The sequence below is a fragment of the Sinohyriopsis cumingii genome, unplaced genomic scaffold, assembly GCF_028554795.1.
Source record: "Sinohyriopsis cumingii isolate HCF-2022 unplaced genomic scaffold, ASM2855479v2 utg001837l, whole genome shotgun sequence".
Classification (NCBI taxonomy): domain Eukaryota; kingdom Metazoa; phylum Mollusca; class Bivalvia; order Unionida; family Unionidae; genus Sinohyriopsis; species Sinohyriopsis cumingii.
Genome location: NW_028316068.1, coordinates 266,800 through 286,234, shown reverse-complemented (window position 1 = coordinate 286,234; position 19,435 = coordinate 266,800). Strand labels below are relative to the sequence as shown.

At 33.2% G+C, this 19,435-nt stretch overlaps 1 protein-coding gene across 4 annotated transcripts in view; it reads right to left on the bottom strand.

Moving 5' to 3' along the window:
• The window catches only part of LOC149771454 (potassium channel subfamily T member 2-like), a 274,764-nt gene that overhangs the window by 18,515 nt on the left and 236,814 nt on the right, over positions 1 to 19,435 (bottom strand). For 2 of the 4 annotated variants that reach the window (XM_089948424.1, XM_089948427.1), the window contains 3 exons: positions 19,290 to 19,401; positions 3,074 to 3,178; positions 2,387 to 2,470 (listed from right to left, as the gene is read on the bottom strand). In XM_089948424.1, coding sequence (XP_089804550.1) covers positions 2,387 to 2,470; positions 3,074 to 3,178; positions 19,290 to 19,401 — 301 coding nt within the window. Of the gene's footprint in view, positions 1 to 2,386; positions 2,471 to 3,073; positions 3,179 to 7,109; positions 7,222 to 19,289; positions 19,402 to 19,435 lie in introns of all 4 variants that reach the window. The other 2 variants (XM_089948425.1, XM_089948426.1) reach the window with 1 other exon arrangement.

Below are 19,435 nucleotides of genomic sequence, written 5' to 3'. Positions count from 1 at the left end.
TTGTAATACCCAGTGTTTTGGGATTGTAAAGATATTTGTTATATCTGTCCCTTTGTTTTCAACATTTTACAATTCGAGTAAAGTACCACATTTTTTACTACTTGAGTAAAACACATCATTCTTTTCATCGTGTGAAATCACTGTGAATCATTCACTTTTGTCCTTGTACTGTGTAAGGTCGTTTATTTGTATTTTCATTTGTTACATTATTAGGTTCATGCAGATTGTGTTAATTCGTCCAATATTTGGGTCTTATTCACATACGTATTAATCATGATTCTTTTCTTATTCAAGTCATTCATCATAAAACACTGTATTTGTATCACTATCAAAATGACCCATACTGCACCCTCCTAATATTCTGGTTAAATTTAACTCACGATCAGTTAAGTTATGACTCAATTATGTGATCATTTCGGGTGTCAAGTGGTGGCAGAAAATTCCTGGTTTTTTCCCGACTTTCATCAATATTTGCAAAAGTCAAGGACTTTTCACGGTCAGGAAAAAATAAATAATTTCTCCCGACTTATCCCAATAGCATGGGAACTCTGCAAGAAACACTCCTACCTAGTCTAATTAAAGCCTGCTCAGTTGCTATTCAGAAACTGAAAATAGGTTTTCTATATTATTGCTTTGGAAGCCACATTATTGCTACAAGAGCCACCCCTGACAAAATTTTGATAGACTATATACTAAGAAACATTCTAACCAAGTCTGATCAAACTAGCCAAGCTATTCTGGAGAATAAGTATTTAAAAAAATCAGTTTCCAACATGGTTGCAATGAAGCCATACCATTATCAGGATAGGCAACCCAAACAAGTTTAGTAGGATCTCACCTGGGGAACATTTATACCAAGTTTGATCCAGATGGTGCAACAGTGGTAATGAAGATGCAAAAAACAATGCTGATGAATGAAGAATGATGCCCACTGCATGATGCACACCAGACACAGTGCTATGCTATAGTTAGCAAAAAGTTGTTAAATAATTTTGATTATAGCTGTATTTGGGGCAACAGCATTAACTCCTTACCTTCTGCCAACGCATATATGCGACCACAAAAATAGCCTTGTAACCCCAGAGATGCATATACAAGCTGCTAATAATACTCCCTCTGTCCCAGCTGGCTCATACATGCATTTCCAGCCAAGGGTTGGGAAACCCCAGATATGCATATGCATGTTTCATATTAAAGCTTTGTATTGGATGAAATTACAAACATCCATTCTCTTTTATAATATTTAGCCAATGAAAATAGTCCTTACATAAAATGATGAATGTATTCTGTTAGTAGTTTTACAGTAAGCGGGAAATTCTATTGAAAATGAGGTCAATGGTGACAGTAAAACAAAATGTCAACATTCATGTATTCCGACGATGATTCTGATGGAAGTTTTGAAGGATTTGAAAGTGATGATATTGATTTTAACCAGATTCAAGATGAAGGATTTGACATTAGTATAAGTCCTGTTTCGACACCTGACATTTCAGATTTATCTGAAATGCGAGACAATCAAATCTGGTCGGAACACGAGACCGGTAAATGTGGACGACTTTACAGCAGTTTCAGGGCCAGCATTTATTTTAGAAGAAAATGCAAGGGAGATAGATTTCTTTTTAAGTGCTTCAGGCAGTATCATAAAAAATTACCAAATCTGCAATAAAATAGTGGACACATTGGTGTGCAAAATAGTGGTGAGAGAAGTTATCTAATATACATTTAAAACACATATACTGAGATATATTTTTTTAATTATAAATATGTGAATATAAACATTGATTCCTGTGGATTATATGTACTTGTTAGTGGAAATGAGTGGCACAAAACATTGGTAAGTGTTTAAAATTTTATTTTTCATTAAATTACATAGTTTGCATGGGACAAAATTGATACAGAAAATGTAGACAGCATGTAAACAACTCGAGAAGTTCTCACTCAGGCAGCTATTATGATGCTCTGGGGTTCAGCCTACAAACAGTTGCTAGAAGGCAGGCTGCTAATCAGGCTTAGTAGCCAGGGCAGCAAGTACTTGCAGAAGTTAAAGAGTTAATTTACCTGGCAAGCAGAAATATCTGGTTGGCAACAAGATTTTCAAAGTTGGTTACCCAGGGAGAGCCATGGATTTTTTTCAGAATGTCTATACCTCTCTATGCAGTAGCATTAATGCTGTAAATTAGTTTTCAAATTTTTTTCAGTCAAAAATCAATTTTTCTTAATGAATCCTTCCTTTCCGAGTTAAACGTGCCATGCAACAGTACAATTACAATGATTTTATAATGCTGATATAAACATTGTAATTGTATACATACCTTATGTGTGTTGATTGTGTGTGTAGATACTAAAAGCTTATTTCAACACTAAAAATTCTTAATATGAAACTTACGCTGGACAAGTGCCCTGAATTCTCCTCTGCATCAATTCCTAGCAGAAGTCGTACAAATGTGATCAGGTAACCCTTCACAAAGGTCTGAAAAATACAGTAATACAATGACCAGTGCAACATCACTTTTGGGGTCTTATTTCCCCACCATATCCATAGATAATATTTTCTATCTACGTTAAACCACATACTGTGGTACTCATAGTCATCTATTATATCCTGTCCTTCTTGATGTGAATTTCATTTTCAATCAATAACTGTAAAATAACTTTGGACTGAAATTATTGAAGACTTTCAATTCTGAATACTTTGATCAGGACTTAATTTTCAAATGTTCCAACATAATTTTACAAAGTTATGGACCTGTTAGATAAAGTTATGGACCTGTTAAAGTTATGGAGCTTTTACAGAAAGTTAATGACCTGTTATACAATGCTATGAACTTGTTAGACAATGCTATGGACTTGTTAGGAGTTACAAAACAATGGGAACTATATCCAAAGGATGTAATTAAAGAATAATAGAAATATCCTGGTATACCTGACACAATACAAAATAGGTCTACATCCAAGGGAGGCAATCAAGAAATATCAATCATGAGCATATATAATTATAAAAACTAAGGGTTTATGTCAAGGGAATATTTAAGAAATAACAGAAATGAGAAAACTGGATAACATCTTTGTTTACCTGATAGAGAAGAGTATCCAGCATGCTGGCACTAAACACCTGACCAGCAGCAAATGGAAGACGGAAAATGTGAGACAGGTTGGAAAATATGCTGGACTTGAGTTTCTGAAAACATGCACAATGCAAAGAATTATAACAGACTTTTAATTTTCATTTTGAAAAATTATATAAATTATTTTTTCCAAATGCAATAATTATAATATCATATTTCATATTATAATAAATTAAAAAAATTAATATTAATAATAACAGAAAATATTAATAATAATATTAATATTAATACTACTACTAATAATAATGTTTCTAAACTGATCATTTCCTAAGTTTTGATTTTAGTATGCAACTTTCAAAATGAAAACCAAGTACCATAAACAACACATTATACACACCCTACCACCCACCGAAGTTTAACACTTCACTATATAGGTAACTGAAATTTCCATGCAGAAACTGTTTCTCTTATTTTGGTCACAGCAATCTTGACCTTTGACCTTAAACCACCCAATGATAGGCTTCATCCATTTCTTGAGTAAAAGCCATCCACATAATTTGGTCAGGTCTGTGATGCAACACTCATGTTTTTGTGCAGATATCATTTTTCTTCTTTAAATCAATGACCTTAACCTTTTGACCCTAAAATTAATAAGGGTGTTCCTCACCCTTAGTACAAGCCATCCATAAAGTTTGGTTTAAGTATGTGACGTAGAACTGACGTTATGTTGCAGAAACTATTTTTATTCTATCAGTCAGTGACCTTGACCTTTGACCATTTGATCCCCATATCAGTAGCTTTCTTTTAGACTTCCAGTTCAAGCCATCAACAAAGTTTGGTAACTGAGGATGGTGGATAGCTCAAGCAAAATTTTCTCATCTCACTGTTACAGTTACTTTGAGCTTTAGATCCCAATATCAAGATCCTATGCAATCCATTCACAAAGTTTGGTAACATTGATGGTGAAGAACTCTAGCTATTGTGCAGAATTTTGTTCATCCCATAGTTATAGTGACTGAACTTCAAGCTTTCAATCCCAGTATCAACAGAGTTTTTCCTTGCATCTTGTTCAATCCATCTACAAAATTTGACAACTTTAGATGCTGTACAATCCAAGTCATCATGAGGAAACAAAATTAGAAACAGACATGATATGCTCCACTTCATGGCAGACAGAAGGAAGAATAAAGTACAGCAGCACATTCAGTTCATAGATGGTGGACAATTCGAGTTAATGTGCAGAAACAATATTGGAAAAAGACTAATGGAGAGATAGACAGATGGACATCATAACATATGTACGTTCAACTTTATGAAAGATGTATAAAAAAAAAAAATAAGGAACACCAGTACTTTCAGGTCATAGATGGTGGACAAAATTGGAAATGGGGACTGACCAACAAACCAACATATGGACAGATATCATCAGAACATAATATGCCCTGCCATATGTTAGCCAACAAAAATGCATCCCATAGTTATTATAACAGAAACCACAGGGCAGTGCAATTTCCAAACGGGTGGTCATTGAATACTGTACAAGTTTCTAAATTAAGCTGGTTTTGATTTTTCCAACAGCCATTGGATTATTCACGTACTGTTTTAATTATCTTGACATATGATAATGAACATATACAGATCTATTAGCCTCAATAAGGTAGGAATGTCTTTTCTTGTAGAAAAATGGGGTTGGTGTTTATTAGAAGGATGGGGCTTGTATTAAAATAATTACAGTATATATGACACTTGTGATCTATAAAGAGAAAACAATAACAATACTCCAAGCCTGGTACGTGTATACACACGTATAAAGCCTAAACCATCAATTTTATGTTTTTGTTAATTGAGCTGATTATACAATTCATGCTGGTGTCCGAATAAATAACAGAAAAGGAAATGTTACATGCACTAGTAAAGTTAGTAGGTTCTAATAATGTTTGTTAAAACATGCCAAATGTCTTATTTAACATTATCAGTTTCTCACACTAAAAATGTCAGTTAGTGAAGACTTGGTTGAACACTTGCTCAGAATGCTGTTGTATTTGTACATGCGATAGTCATAGGTACAGTATCATACTTTTCAACAACTGATAAAAAGTCTGAAAAAAAAGACTGAAAATAAATGCTCCATAAAAAAAACAAAAAAAACATTTTTAACATTAGAACATCAAGAGCTCAGTTCCCAAACATGTACTGTAGAGAGAAGAGGACAGAAAAAAACCCTACTCTTACACTTTCTAAACCCTCTATAATTTCTTACTGCATTTGGGCCATGAAGAGCTGCAACACATTTCTAATTGCTTTGATTCTGAGACACAATAATTCCAGTCATCTGGTTAAGGTGTTTTCTGGAGTATTTTATACTTGGTGTCTCCCTGTTACAATAAGATGTCCTAATAGGGAATCTCAGAAATGACATATACTGAACGATATGCTGTAGTTATTTTTCTTGATGTCTTGAAAGTTATGTATATTTAATTTAATTTAATTGTTTGTTTTTTTAAATTTATTTCATTACATGCTATTGTAACATTGTATGTTGGACCTGACCATGTCCAAAATTTAGTTCATTTTTGCTCGACCTGACTGACTTTTTATTTAAAAATTTTTTTATTTCATTTTATGTCAACAACTAATAGATAGCTAAATTATTCTCTATGTATATGAGCTTAATATCAGGATTATTATTCAGGTAAACAAGGAGTAAATATGTTTATTTGGGGTGGGTTTTTGGAATTATCTATGTGAAATTAACAGGTTATTGGGTTGTAAGTAAACAAGTTTCATTATATCATTCTAGAAGGTTATTTTCCATTAGACAATTTAAAAAAAAAAAAAAAGAAAATGCTAATTGTGGCCTGATGTCAAGTAGAGAACTATATAATCTTGTAATTGTGAGGACTTGGTCATTTGTGCTTTAACATCAAGCACATTTAAGCTGTATTATATGCTGTAACCAGGAGTTTTGTGCTGGAATCTTTTCTTGTTCAAATTACATGTATTGAATTCAAGAGATTATTTTCTCTGGAAATACAAAAGTGATCTGATAAAATTCTTGGATAGAGACATTCACTGGAATTTATACTGAATTCAATCCTGGAATTATATTATTGTGATTAAACAAAGGACTGTTGACATATCAGCACTCCATAAGTTATAACAGACATGCCACTGTCTTCATTTTTGGATTTTTTCTGGACTTCTGCTTAATCCTATTCAAGACTTTAAATTAGTAGGACTTGTGTCTGTAATTCTTGGATTATTATGGGATTTAATTCGCAATACCATATGTTCTTTTTTTCTCATTTTCACTTTGTATTCTAGAGAAATAAATTATTTGCTAAATTTTCAATCTTTTTCTGTTACTTATTTTATGAGCATAGACTCGTAAGACTCCCTTGAGAGATTCTCAGGTGTGTCAAATATTTTACATCAGCTGGTCAACAGTGTGCCACCACAGAAAAGGACAAGTAAAGCCAGAGTACTAGATTGGTGCCTTCACTTGGGAAGCTTTAAATGCATATGAAAATTTCAAACTTTTTTCTTACTTTTCATTTTTATGTACATGTTCTTCTGGTATCCCTGTTGTCTGAATCCCTTGGGTGGGCTGAAACCCTTGTCTTTGGAGCTAGTGCTTCATTGACCCCAACCAGATTTGGGGAATGGTAATACCAGACTGATCCTTATATTCAAACAATCAACTTGTTTACCAAGGATACTTTAGGACCATACAATTTTGTCCTTTCTCGACAAGGGAGCCATATTAGTTCAACAGAGCACTGGACTTGTAACACTATGGTTGTGGGTTTGGTACCTAAACAGGCCAGCCCAGGTTGGCTGTCTAGGTGTGTCTTAGAAGAAGGCCTTTATTTCTCATTTCCTTTGCAAGGTATAGCCAACCAAACTGCTCCATAAATGCTACCCTTTATGGACAGGTGTCCTTTATGTTAAAGTGCCCTTTAAGATAGGCTAACATGCACTGCCAAGAAAACTGAACATGCTTTTTGTACTTTTATCCGTGATTAGAATGAAATGTGGACATACCCTCTCCATTCTTGAAACCATCTGGCTGTACTTGTCATGTGCTTCAAATTGCATGAATCTAATGTTTGCGGCAGAATTCAGCTCAGTCATGATGTTAGCATCGGGAAATAATCTGGTAGGAGGAGGAGAGAGAGGAGATTTTGGTTAGAGAAAGTACCAGGGTGTTATATTGACCATCCTTGTTAAAAGACTTGCCAGGAAACTTGGATATAGGATTATGTTTATAGTGGGTTCCCAGCCTTTACAGAAAAAATAACTAAATAACTTACCTGCCATGACATAATTATCATCAAAGAATTGATAGTAAAAAAGTACATATGGTTTTGTTTATTTCAGAAAATCCAGTCTTATGGAAGGATTGACTTGGCAGTGAGTTACAAGGAGTACTGGATTACCTTTATGAGAAAATAACTTACCTGCTTTGGCATAACCACTATTAGTAGAAACTCCAATCACGACTTTTGTAAAATACATGTAAACGTTGTGCAACACATTTCTGATCTAGTAATTGATGGCAGAAATAGTAATAGTCATTGTGTAGTAGTTCATGGTAGAAATATTAATAGTCATTGTGCAGTAAGTAATTCATGGTAGAAATAGAAATAGTCAGTGTAGCAATTCATCGTATAAATAGTAATAGTCATTGTGTAGTAATTCATGGTAGAAATAGTCATAGTCATTGTGTAGTAATTCATGGTAGAAATATTCATAATCATTGCATAGTAATTCATGGTAGATATAGCAATACTCACTGTGTAGTAAGTCATGGTGGATATAGTAATAGTCATTGTGTAGTAAGTCATGGTGGATATAGTAATAGTCATTGTGTAGTAATTCATGGTGGATATAGTAATAGTCATTGTGTAGTAATTCATGGTAGATATATCAATAGTCATTGTGTAGTAAGTCATGGTGGATATAGTAATAGTCATTGTGTAGTAATTCATGGTAGATATAGCAATACTCATTGTGTAGTAATTCATGGTGGATATAGCAATACTCATTGTGTAGTAAGTCATGGTACATATAGTAATAGTCATTGTGTAGTAAGTCATGGTAGATATAGCAATAGTCATTGTGTAGTAAGTCATGGTAGATATAGCAATACTCATTGTGTAGTAAGTCATGGTAGATATAGCAATACTCATTGTGTAGTAAGTCATGGTAGATATATCAATAGTCATTGTGTAGTAATTCATGGTAGATATAGCAATAGTCATTGTGTAGTAAGTCATGGTAGATATAGCAATACTCATTGTGTAGTAAGTCATGGTACATATAGCAATAGTCATTGTGTAGTAATTCATGGTAGATATATCAATAGTCATTGTGTAGTAATTCATGGTAGATATAGCAATACTCATTGTGTAGTAAGTCATGGTAGATATAGCAATACTCATTGTGTAGTAAGTCATGGTACATATAGCAATAGTCATTGTGTAGTAATTCATGGTAGATATATCAATAGTCATTGTGTAGTAAGTCATGGTAGATATATCAATAGTCATTGTGTAGTAAGTCATGGTAGATATAGCAATAGTCATTGTGTAGTAAGTCATGGTACATATAGCAATACTCATTGTGTAGTAATTCATGGTAGATATATCAATACTCATTGTGTAGTAATTCATGGTGGATATAGTAATAGTCATTGTGTAGTAATTCATGGTGGATATAGCAATAGTCATTGTGTAGTAATTCATGGTGGATATAGTAATAGTCATTGTGTAGTAATTCATGGTGGATATAGTAATAGTCATTGTGTAGTAATTCATGGTGGATATAGCAATACTCATTGTGTAGTAATTCATGGTGGATATAGTAATAGTCATTGTGTAGTAATTCATGGTGGATATAGTAATAGTCATTGTGTAGTAATTCATGGTAGATATATCAATAGTCATTGTGTAGTAATTCATGGTAGATATAGCAATAGTCATTGTGTAGTAATTCATGGTAAATATAGTAAAAGTCATTGTGTAGTAATTCATGGTAGATATAGCAATACTCATTGTGTAGTAAGTCATGGTACATATAGCAATAGTCATTGTGTAGTAATTCATGGTAAATATAGTAAAAGTCATTGTGTAGTATGTAATTTAGGGTGGATATAGTAATAGTCATTGTGTAGTACGTAATTTAGGGTGGATATAGTAATAGTCATTGTGTAGTATGTTATTCATGGTAGATATAGTAATAGTCATTGTGTAGTATGTAATTCATGATGGATATAGTAATAGTCATTGTGTAGTATGTAATTTAGGGTGGATATAGTAATAGTCATTGTGTAGTATGTTATTCATGGTAGATATAGTAATAGTCATTGTGTAGTATGTAATTCAGGGTGGATACAGTAATAGTTGATTTGTAGTATGTAATTTATGGTGAATATAGTAATAGTCATTGTGTAGTATGTAATTCAGGGTGGATACAGTAATAGTTTATTTGTAGCATGTAATTTATGGTGGCTATAGTAATAGTCATTGTGTAGTATGTAATTCATGGTGGATATAGTAATACTAATTGTGCAGTATGTAATTCAGGGTGGATATAGTAATATTCAATGTGTAGTATGTAATTCATAGTGGATATAGTAATAGTCATTGTGTAGTATGTAATTTAGGGTGGATATAGTAACAGTCATTGTGTAGTATGTAATTCAGGGTGGATATAGTAATATTCATTGTGTAGTATGTAATTCATAGTGGATATAGTAATAGTCATTGTGTAGTATGTAATTCACAGTGGATATAGTAATAGTTGATGTGTAGTATGTAATTCATAGTGGATATAGTAATAGTAATAGTAATTTGTGAAGTATATAATTCATGGTGGCTATAGTAATAGTCATCATGTAGTATGTAATTCAGGGTGGATACAGTAATAGTTGATTTGTAGTATTTAATGTATGGTGGATATAGTAATAGTCATTGTGTAGTATGTAATTCAGGGTGGATATAGTAATAGTCATTGTGCAGTATGTAATTCATGGTGGATATAGTAATAGTCATTGTGCAGTATGTAATTCATGGTGAATATAGTAATAGTTATTGTGTAGCATGTAATTCATGGTGAATATAGTAATAGTCATTGTGCAGTATGTAATTCAGGGTGGATATAGTAATAGTCATTTTGTAGTATCTTATTTATGGTGGATATAGTAATAGTCATTGTGTAGTATGTAATTCATGGTGGATATAGCAATAGTCATTGTGCAGTATGTAATTCATGGTGGATATAGTAATAGTCATTGTGCAGTATGTAATTCATGGTGAATATAGTAATAGTTATTGTGTAGTATGTAATTCATGGTGAATATAGTAAGTCATTGTGTATTATGTAATTCAGGGTGGATATAGTAATAGTCATTTTGTAGTATCTTATTTATGGTGGATATAGTAATAGTCATTGTGCAGTATGTAATTCATGGTGGATATAGTAATAGTTGTTGTGTAGTATGTAATTCTGGGTGGCTATAGTAATAGTCATTGTGTAGTATGTAATTCAGGGTGGATATAGTAATAGTCATTGTGTAGTATGTAATTCATGGTGAATATAGTAATAGTTATTGTGTAGTATGTAATTTATGGTGGATATAGTAATAGCCATTGTGTAGTCTGTAATTCATGGTGGATATAGTAATAGTCATTGTGTAGTATGTAATTTAGGTTGGATATAGTAACAGTCATTGTGAAGTATGTAATTCATGGTGGCTATAGTAATAGCCATTGTGTAGTATGTAATTCATAGTGGATAAAGTAATAGTCATTGTGAAGTATGTAATTTAGGGTGGATATAGTAATAGTCATTGTGTAGTATGTACTTCATAGTGGATATAGTAATAGTTGTTGTGTAGTATGTAATTCTGGGTGGCTATAGTAATAGTCATTGTGTAGCATGTAATTCACGTTTGACATAGTAATAGTCATTGTGTAGCATGTAATTCATGGTGGATATAGTAACAGTCATTGTGTAGTATGTAATTCAGGGTGGATATAGTAACAGTCATTGTGCAGTATGTAATTCATGGTGGATATAGTAATAGTCATTGTGTATTATGTAATTCATAGTGGATATAGTAATAGTCATTGTGTAGTATGTAATTCATGGTGGATATAGTAATAGTCATTGTGTATTATGTAATTCATAGTGGATATAGTAATAGTCATTGTGTAGTATGTAATTCAGGGTGGATATAGTAACAGTCATTGTGCAGTATGTAATTCATGGTGGATATAGTAATAGTCATTGTGTATTATGTAATTCATAGTGGATATAGTAATAGTCATTGTGTAGTATGTAATTCATGGTGGATATAGTAATAGTTGTTGTGTATAACCTGGGGCATCATGATTTATCACTAGCTAAAGATGAGTCACAGTGCATCCCTAGTGGCAACATGCATAGATGATGTAACACCAGCTAAAAATGGGAAGAGTCACAGTGTACCCCCATACCCCAGGGGTATCATGTATAGATAATGTACCAATAGCTAAAAATGGAAAAGTGTCACAGCGTATCCCCAGTGGCAACATGCACAGATGATGTATCACCAGCTAAAGATGAGCATGCATGTGTCAGATCAAGCAATGATGTAAAAATGGAATTGTCTGTGATGGTTTCAGACAAGTAATGTTGACACTGAGCTCAGTCTACTAATAATCCATCAAATATGCAATCAGTTACCATCACAATTACTATTAATGCAATCAGTTACCATCACAATTACTATTAATGCAATCAGTTACCATCACAATTACTATTAATGCAATCAGTTACCATCACAATTATTATTAATGCAATCGGTCACCATCACAATTACTATTAATGCAATCAGTTACCATCACAATTACTATTAATGCAATTGGTTACCATCACAATTACTATTAATGAAATCGGTTACCATCACAATTACTATTAATGCAATCAGTTACCATCACAATTACTATTAATGCTAAAAGTGAATCCTCAACTCTATGCATCATGAAGTCTGGTCAAGAAATAGCTTTGCCTGACGAATCTCAATATTTGATACATGTTACCAAAACTTGATGAGATAAAACTGATTTTGAATCAAAAGAGTACAGCCATTATGCGAGGCCTGTGTCAAACTTTTCTCAGTATAGATGTATAACAAAATGAGTTCAGTACAGAGGGATATGAAAATCATATCTAAAGACAGAACAGAACAGAGACTGCTGATAAAAGAGCACAGGGTAAATTGCATATATAAACAGTCAGGCTGCACAGAACTACAACTGATTAAAAAAATGGAATAAAACAAATGCTTTTCATATATGGATTTGATAAAAGGATTATTTTCATGTTGCTGCTAAATCTACAAGGCAGAAAGTCTTTCTGCATGACAATCCAGGCAGATATATATAAAAATACACCTACATGGATGCCATGATATCACTGGTGACTTGTACAATTTTATTATCAGAAATACTTTATGTCAATCTGATTGATTTTTGCTGAGCAGTTTTTTAGAACAAGTTATGCAAAATTTTGTCAGATGTTAGCAATGATGGCCATGATGTTTTCTGTTAAATTGGGTTTGAGCAGTCTTTGTGAAGTCATTTCAATTATGTTTTATTTTTAGAGATGCTGGCCATGTTTGATAGTGGATTCAATCAGTTTGAAAGACCTTTATGCTAAGCTGATTTCTGTCAAATTGGTTCAAAGTTAGTCAAGTGTGTTTATTTAGAAGCCATTTCAAGGTTTTGGTACATGAGTAATTATGGCCATATCTGATAACAGAATGGCAGGACTTGAACAAATCTGAAAGACCTTTATGCGAGGCAGCATTTTGCTAAATTTGGCCAAATTCTGAATGGACTATGGATGATTCAATATGCATCATGGATGACAATCAACCGATGATGGACCATATGACAGACCATATGATGGACCATATCACAAGGTTTCTTTTGGCCTTATGGTCAGGACAGCTAAAATTGTCTTGAGATGTTGTCATATGATATTGCAATAATGATCAGTGCATAAAGAATTGGTTATAACTTATAAGAGGCTTCCTAAAGGTAATGTTTTATTAAGTTACAAATTATGTATGCTTGTACAAGGGTTGAAAAACCTCTAAAAATTCTTTGCCTTGTCAGGCAAGCACTAAATAAAATATACTCTGTGCTCACCCAGAATAAACTCTTACTCAAGCAGTTATTATAAAAATATAAAAGTTGAAGATAATATGGACTGAAATTTGATCATGTGAACTTCAATTTCTTTGATAGACCTCTAAGCAGATGATACTACACTGTCTGAGATTGGTAAAACCAAAACAGTACTTGAAAATAACTAACAAGATGCTCTCAACAGACTTCAAGTATGGTGCAAGGAAAACAGTATGATCATAAATACAGATAAAACGAAAGCCCTACTAGTTACAGCACAACAAAAACGAGCAAGGCTAGATAGCGACAAACTCCAGGTTCTATTTGACAACATGAGCCTCAATATGACCTCTCAAGATAGAATTCTTGGTGTATTCGTGGATAACAATATTACTTGGTCTATTCACATTAAACATATTTCAAAAAAGGTTAACTCTTATCTTTGGCTACTGAGGAAAATCAAAACATACATTCCTCTTCAGTATAGGGTCATCTTTTATAAAAGTTATTTTCAGCCATATCTGGACTACTGTAGTGTAATTTGGGGTAATACCTCTAATTCAAACATAACAACACTTTTAAGACTCCAAAAGAGGGCTTGCCATTTCATTCTAGATCAAAGTATAGACAATTTTCAGGATGCAATGAATAATATAAAGGTTTTAACAATACATGAAAGATTATTTCTTACACCAATTTGATGTATAGAGTATCCAGAAAAGACATTACAGTCTATCTAAGCAATATCTTTCACCAAAGAGATAGCGCTCCAAATTTAAGGTCCATAAGAAGAAGAAACTACATTATACCAAGGCCAAAGGAGGAATTGTTTAAAAAAGGTTTTCAATATACTGGTCCACTGGTATGGAACAACATTCCCAGTGACATAAGGCAGGCTCGTAGCATTTCATCTTTTCACAATCAACGTCTTAAATGGAGGAAATCTTTAGAAAATTGAAAAGTTCTACTACAAAAAATAATGCGTGCTTTTCTGTAATTTTGCATCATTTTCATATCTGAATTTTTCAATGAAGGATTATATTTTATGTTTTATATATGTTTATGTTTTTAAAGATGCTTGTGCGTGTGTTCCAGGCTTGATACTTTGAATTTTAAAATAACTTAATTATTTAGTGTCGAGCCAGATTCTTTACATCATGTTGTATATACTATATATATTGTACATAACAGATAGAAGGCCTCAAGGTAGATTAGTTCTGTAACTAATTAAGTTACCTTCTCTAAATAAAGTCTTTATTATTATTACTTTATTATTATTATTATTATTATTAAATGGTTGTTGGCTGGAACTGTGACATTTCTCACACCAGTCAGAAGTAATGACAGAGACCAGTCTGCTTTTCTTCTCATAACTAATTATATATATACTGAAGAGTGACAATGAAGTACTTCAATAAGCTTGATCTAATATAAATCAAAAGAAAACTTTTGGTAGAAAGAAGGGACTTTCAATGAAAAATATACCAAGTCAAAAGGAAACCTTTGATAGAAAGAAGGGACTTTCAATGAAAAATACATGTAAGTCAAAAGGAAACTTTTGGTAGAAAGAAAGGACTTTCAATGAAAACTATAGCAAGTCAAAAGGAAACCTTTGGTAGAAAGAAGGGACTTTCAATGAAAAATAGATGCAAGTCAAAAGGAAACCTTTGGTAGAAAGAAGGGACTTTCAATGAAAAATACATGTAAGTCAAAAGGAAACTTTTGGTAGAAAGAAGGGACTTTCAATGAAAACTATAGCAAGTCAAAAGGAAACCTTTGGTAGAAAGAAGGGACTTTCAATGAAAAATAGATGCAAGTCAAAAGGAAACCTTTGGTAGAAAGAAGGGACTTTCAATGAAAAATACATGCAAGTCAAAAGGAAACTTTTGGTAGAAAGAAGAGACTTTCAATGAAAAATACATGCAAGTCAAAAGGAAACCTTTGGTAGAAAGTAGAGACTTTCAATTAAAAAAATACATGCAAGTCAAAAGGAAACCTTTGGTAGAAAGTAGGGACTTTCAATAAAAAATACATGTACATTGAAAACTTCTGGTACAAATAGGGAAAATATAGCAATATTGTTGACAAAGAATTCTTTTCATTAAAGTGAAAAACTGGTCAGCCTTGAAACAACACTCACCTAAGTGATTGTAAAACTCATCCGACAACCAGAAATTTTTACTCATCATTGGGGTCCAAGATTAGGTATACAAGTCATATTTGATTATATAGGTTTTGTATCTGATGTGAAATAATACTGACAAATTAATCATTAATAATTTGGCTCAGTTAATTAGTTACTGTAGATGTGTATATTTAAGAATACTGATACAATGCAGTGATAAGATGATACTGGTAAGTTCTTTAACTCCATCCTTGTTTGGTTCCCTGATTAATGTATTTTGTGGGTCATACGTTGATGTGGAGTAGAAATCATGGCTACTTACCGTTTTTTATCTTTCCCCTCCGCAATTCATATATTTATGTAAGTTGAATTGAGAACAGAGTGAAGATCAGACTACAATTAATGACTGCCTTTACAAGACCATTCATATGTCTGATCTAGTACAGTATAGCAGATCTTTGGTTAAATAGGTCAGTGTTAAGTATTAAGTTTAAAATTTTAACAATGTCCTGAATACCCATTCTTCTAAAAAAAGCCAGGATTTACCAAGGATAGCTGGAACATAATCTGACTCAAAGACACATGTCAAGGAACTTTTGATGAATTTATTTTCCAGCACTTCACAATGTAATTGGCAGGAGTTATACCCCTTATATGCCCATCATTATAGACTTTGGTTCCATGGCATAACTTTACCAAGGTTTGATGGATTTCAACCTGATTTGGCATGCAGATTTTTACTGATGAGAGCCTGAATGACTTTCAGCAGTCCAAATTCTCATTTACTGACGAGACCCTGAATGACTTTCAGCATTCCAAATTCTCACTTACTGACGAGACCCTGAATGACTTTCAACATTCCAAATTCTCATTTACTGGAGCTGTGCATTCTGATTGCACTTCCTCCTAACTACCTACTAAAATGGGGGGCCCTGAGTGGCCGAGTGGTCTAAAGCGCTCACCGTTCCGGATCACTGCCATCTCACCTCAAGTCCAAGGCTCGGCTAGCGTAGGTACGTGGGAAAGCCTGCCAGTAGCTTCTCGTGGGTTGGTGGTTCTTCCCTGGGTTTTCCAGGGTTCTTCCTCCACCAGTTATACTGGCCGCCATGTATAGCCTATCTTGTGCTGAAAAATGGCGCTAAACCCGAGAACAACAACAACAACCTACTAAAATGTAGGATACTACCTGCCACAAAAGGTTTTGTAAAATCTAAATATACAAACTCAGGCTGTTTGAAGTATAATACTGGGGTAAGTGTGTTGCATGCAAATGCTGTGACCAGGCTTAGTTTGGCCCACAGTTCAGATTTGAGCATTAGGACTGTCAACAGGTTTAGAACAACTACGGAATTTTTTCTTAACACTATCATATTTTTATAATCTATTTCAATGATTTAAAATATCACATTTTTGTGGGTTACTTGGCAAGTGTTTACAGTATTGCTTTCAAATTTTGCAGTTTCAGGTTTGAATGCAAAATATGTCTGTCCACTGTGTTGAAAATATAGTTTTGACTGTGACAAATGGCACCTTATATTCGAACATAAATCGCCTGTTTAAAGGGATAATTTGTTTATACTTGAATGCTTCTGATGGTGGTCATAAGAATATGAGACTAACGGCACCCTGTTGCATGCTACTTGTACTAATGGGGCACCTGTAGGGTTGTCCCACCAAAAAGCATATATGTATAGATGATTCCATTAGGTGCATGGTTGAATCTAAATTGCTCTTTTTTACTACCTAATTTTTATTAATTCCCTTTATGATGGCTCTTTTATGAAGAATACATATAAAGAACATATGACACTGGTCTTGAATTTTTATTCCAGTAATTCATGTAAGATTTTCAAATAAACTGTGTAGAAATTTATACATTTTCTCTAAAGCAAATTTGTACCTCACATTCAATTAAATTCACTAGAAATTGAGATGTTTTCTCTAAAGCAAATTTGTACCTCACATTCAATTAAATTTTGTAGAAATCAAGATGTTTTCTCTGAGCCAGATTTGTACATGTACTTCATGCATTAAATTACATTTTGTAGTAACTGAGATGTTTTCTTTGAACTCAAATATGTACCTCACATTGCAATTATATTTTGTAGCAACATCACATTCAATTAAATTCTGTATTAACTGAGATATTTTCTCTAAACCAAAATGCGTACCTGACTTTCAATTAAATGTGGCAGAAATAGTGATGTTTTCATTTGTATTATGACCAATGACAATTCTAAAACTGAAAATTTAAGGAGGGCAAATCCCCCCTATATCTGAAAAAAAAAATGGTGGAATCTCTAAAGTTAGTAGTGATTTCATAAACAAACATGGTTTACTAATGGCCAAAATGTGAAGAAATAATGACTTACAACTGTACATACACTTCATAGAATTTAAGTTCTGAGTTGCTTGTGACTGCAGGTTTTCCCTTGTTTTTTACTGGTGTGTAAAAAAACAACATGTTATCATTTGTTAAATTGCATTTTAACAGACTGATGCAGTATACACATAGACGAAATACTATGAAAACTGTAATCCTTTAAAAAAAAATCATTAGTATACAAAAGGAACCATATATACTTGCTTATAAGTCATGTCCAATTGCAAACAACAAAGATCCTTATCTGCTGTAGCATAATGCACCTGCAGATCAGAGTCTGTTCTGTTTGTTCTACTGATTACACCTAATAAGCTGCATAGACCCAGAATTGCTGGTGCGTTATGTGATGACACATCTGGGTCTGTGAGACGTGTCTGTGCAGTTTGCAGTTGGACGTGTCTTATAGGCATGTATAGATGGTACTTATGACACTATCTGATCTTGTTTTGCGGATATACCCATATGATGAACTTTTAATTTCTTTCAATCAAGTTTAAAACAAAATGTACTTAAAAGTGGAGGTGAGTTAGTAATGTGCTGTTAGTTCCTGACTGAAAAGATATTGATTTTTGAGTTACTGTGGTAGCTATATATAAAATATAGTATCTGATTAATGTCATTAGTGATTGAAGTTGTCTGGTTATTGTTGTAGCTACGGTATAAACTAAAATATATGATTCAGTTTAATATTTGTGAGTCAAGTTGTCTGGTTATTGTTGTAGCTATGGTATAAACTAAAATATATGATTCAGTTAATATTATTCAGTCAAGTTGTCTGGTTATCGGTACTGACATATGAGCCCCATTTAAACTTCATTAAGTCTTAAAGTAAAACAATCACAGGAAATCTTAAGACTTCTCATGATTTTTGTCACTGGAAATTCCAAGATACCTGTACTTCTGAGGATCTCTCAAGAGTTTCAGGAGATTTAAGACCAGAAATCTCGTGAGTTTCCAGTATGTAAGATGTGTATGATTTCAAAAGAACTCTCACCAGGTAGATGAACAGGATGGTGCAGATCCCTTCAAGTCCTGAAAGATCTTGCTTAAAATAATGTTTTGAGATCTCCTGAGATCTGAGATTTCTTGGCTTGTAAGTCCAAGAACTCCTGGCTTTTAAGTCCAAGAAATCCTGAGATATCCCTGGATTACTCAGGATATGTCTTGAGAATTTCTTCTGAGATAATTGGAGATACTTTCAAGAGATCTCATGATATCTGTTTTTCTGCAAGAGTATCTATCATCCTATCCAAAACAATGATGAGGAAAGAAACTCAGAAGAACCTCAACTACATGGTTTTTCTGAAAAGGGGTAAAACAAAACCCCAAAATAAATAAAAAACCCAAAACAACCCATTTATAAAATGACGATTCTGGCCTGGAAGGAGGGGAAAACAAAAATAATGGAAAACCAAGGGATGTAACTCACTGTGTTATTAGTATTGTAAGTTTACATCAGCTGAATAATAAATACAAACTAGAATAGTATCAACTGGATATCTATACAGGTTAATATCACCTTGGTCTAAAAGACCTACCCTCTCAAGTTTGGAAATCATCTGCTGATAGACGTCATGAGCGCAGAATTGTATGTATCGCATGTTTGACTCCTGTGTCAACTCAGTAATGATGTTTGTGCCTGGGAATAGTCTACATTAATATATAACAATAATTACAATATATG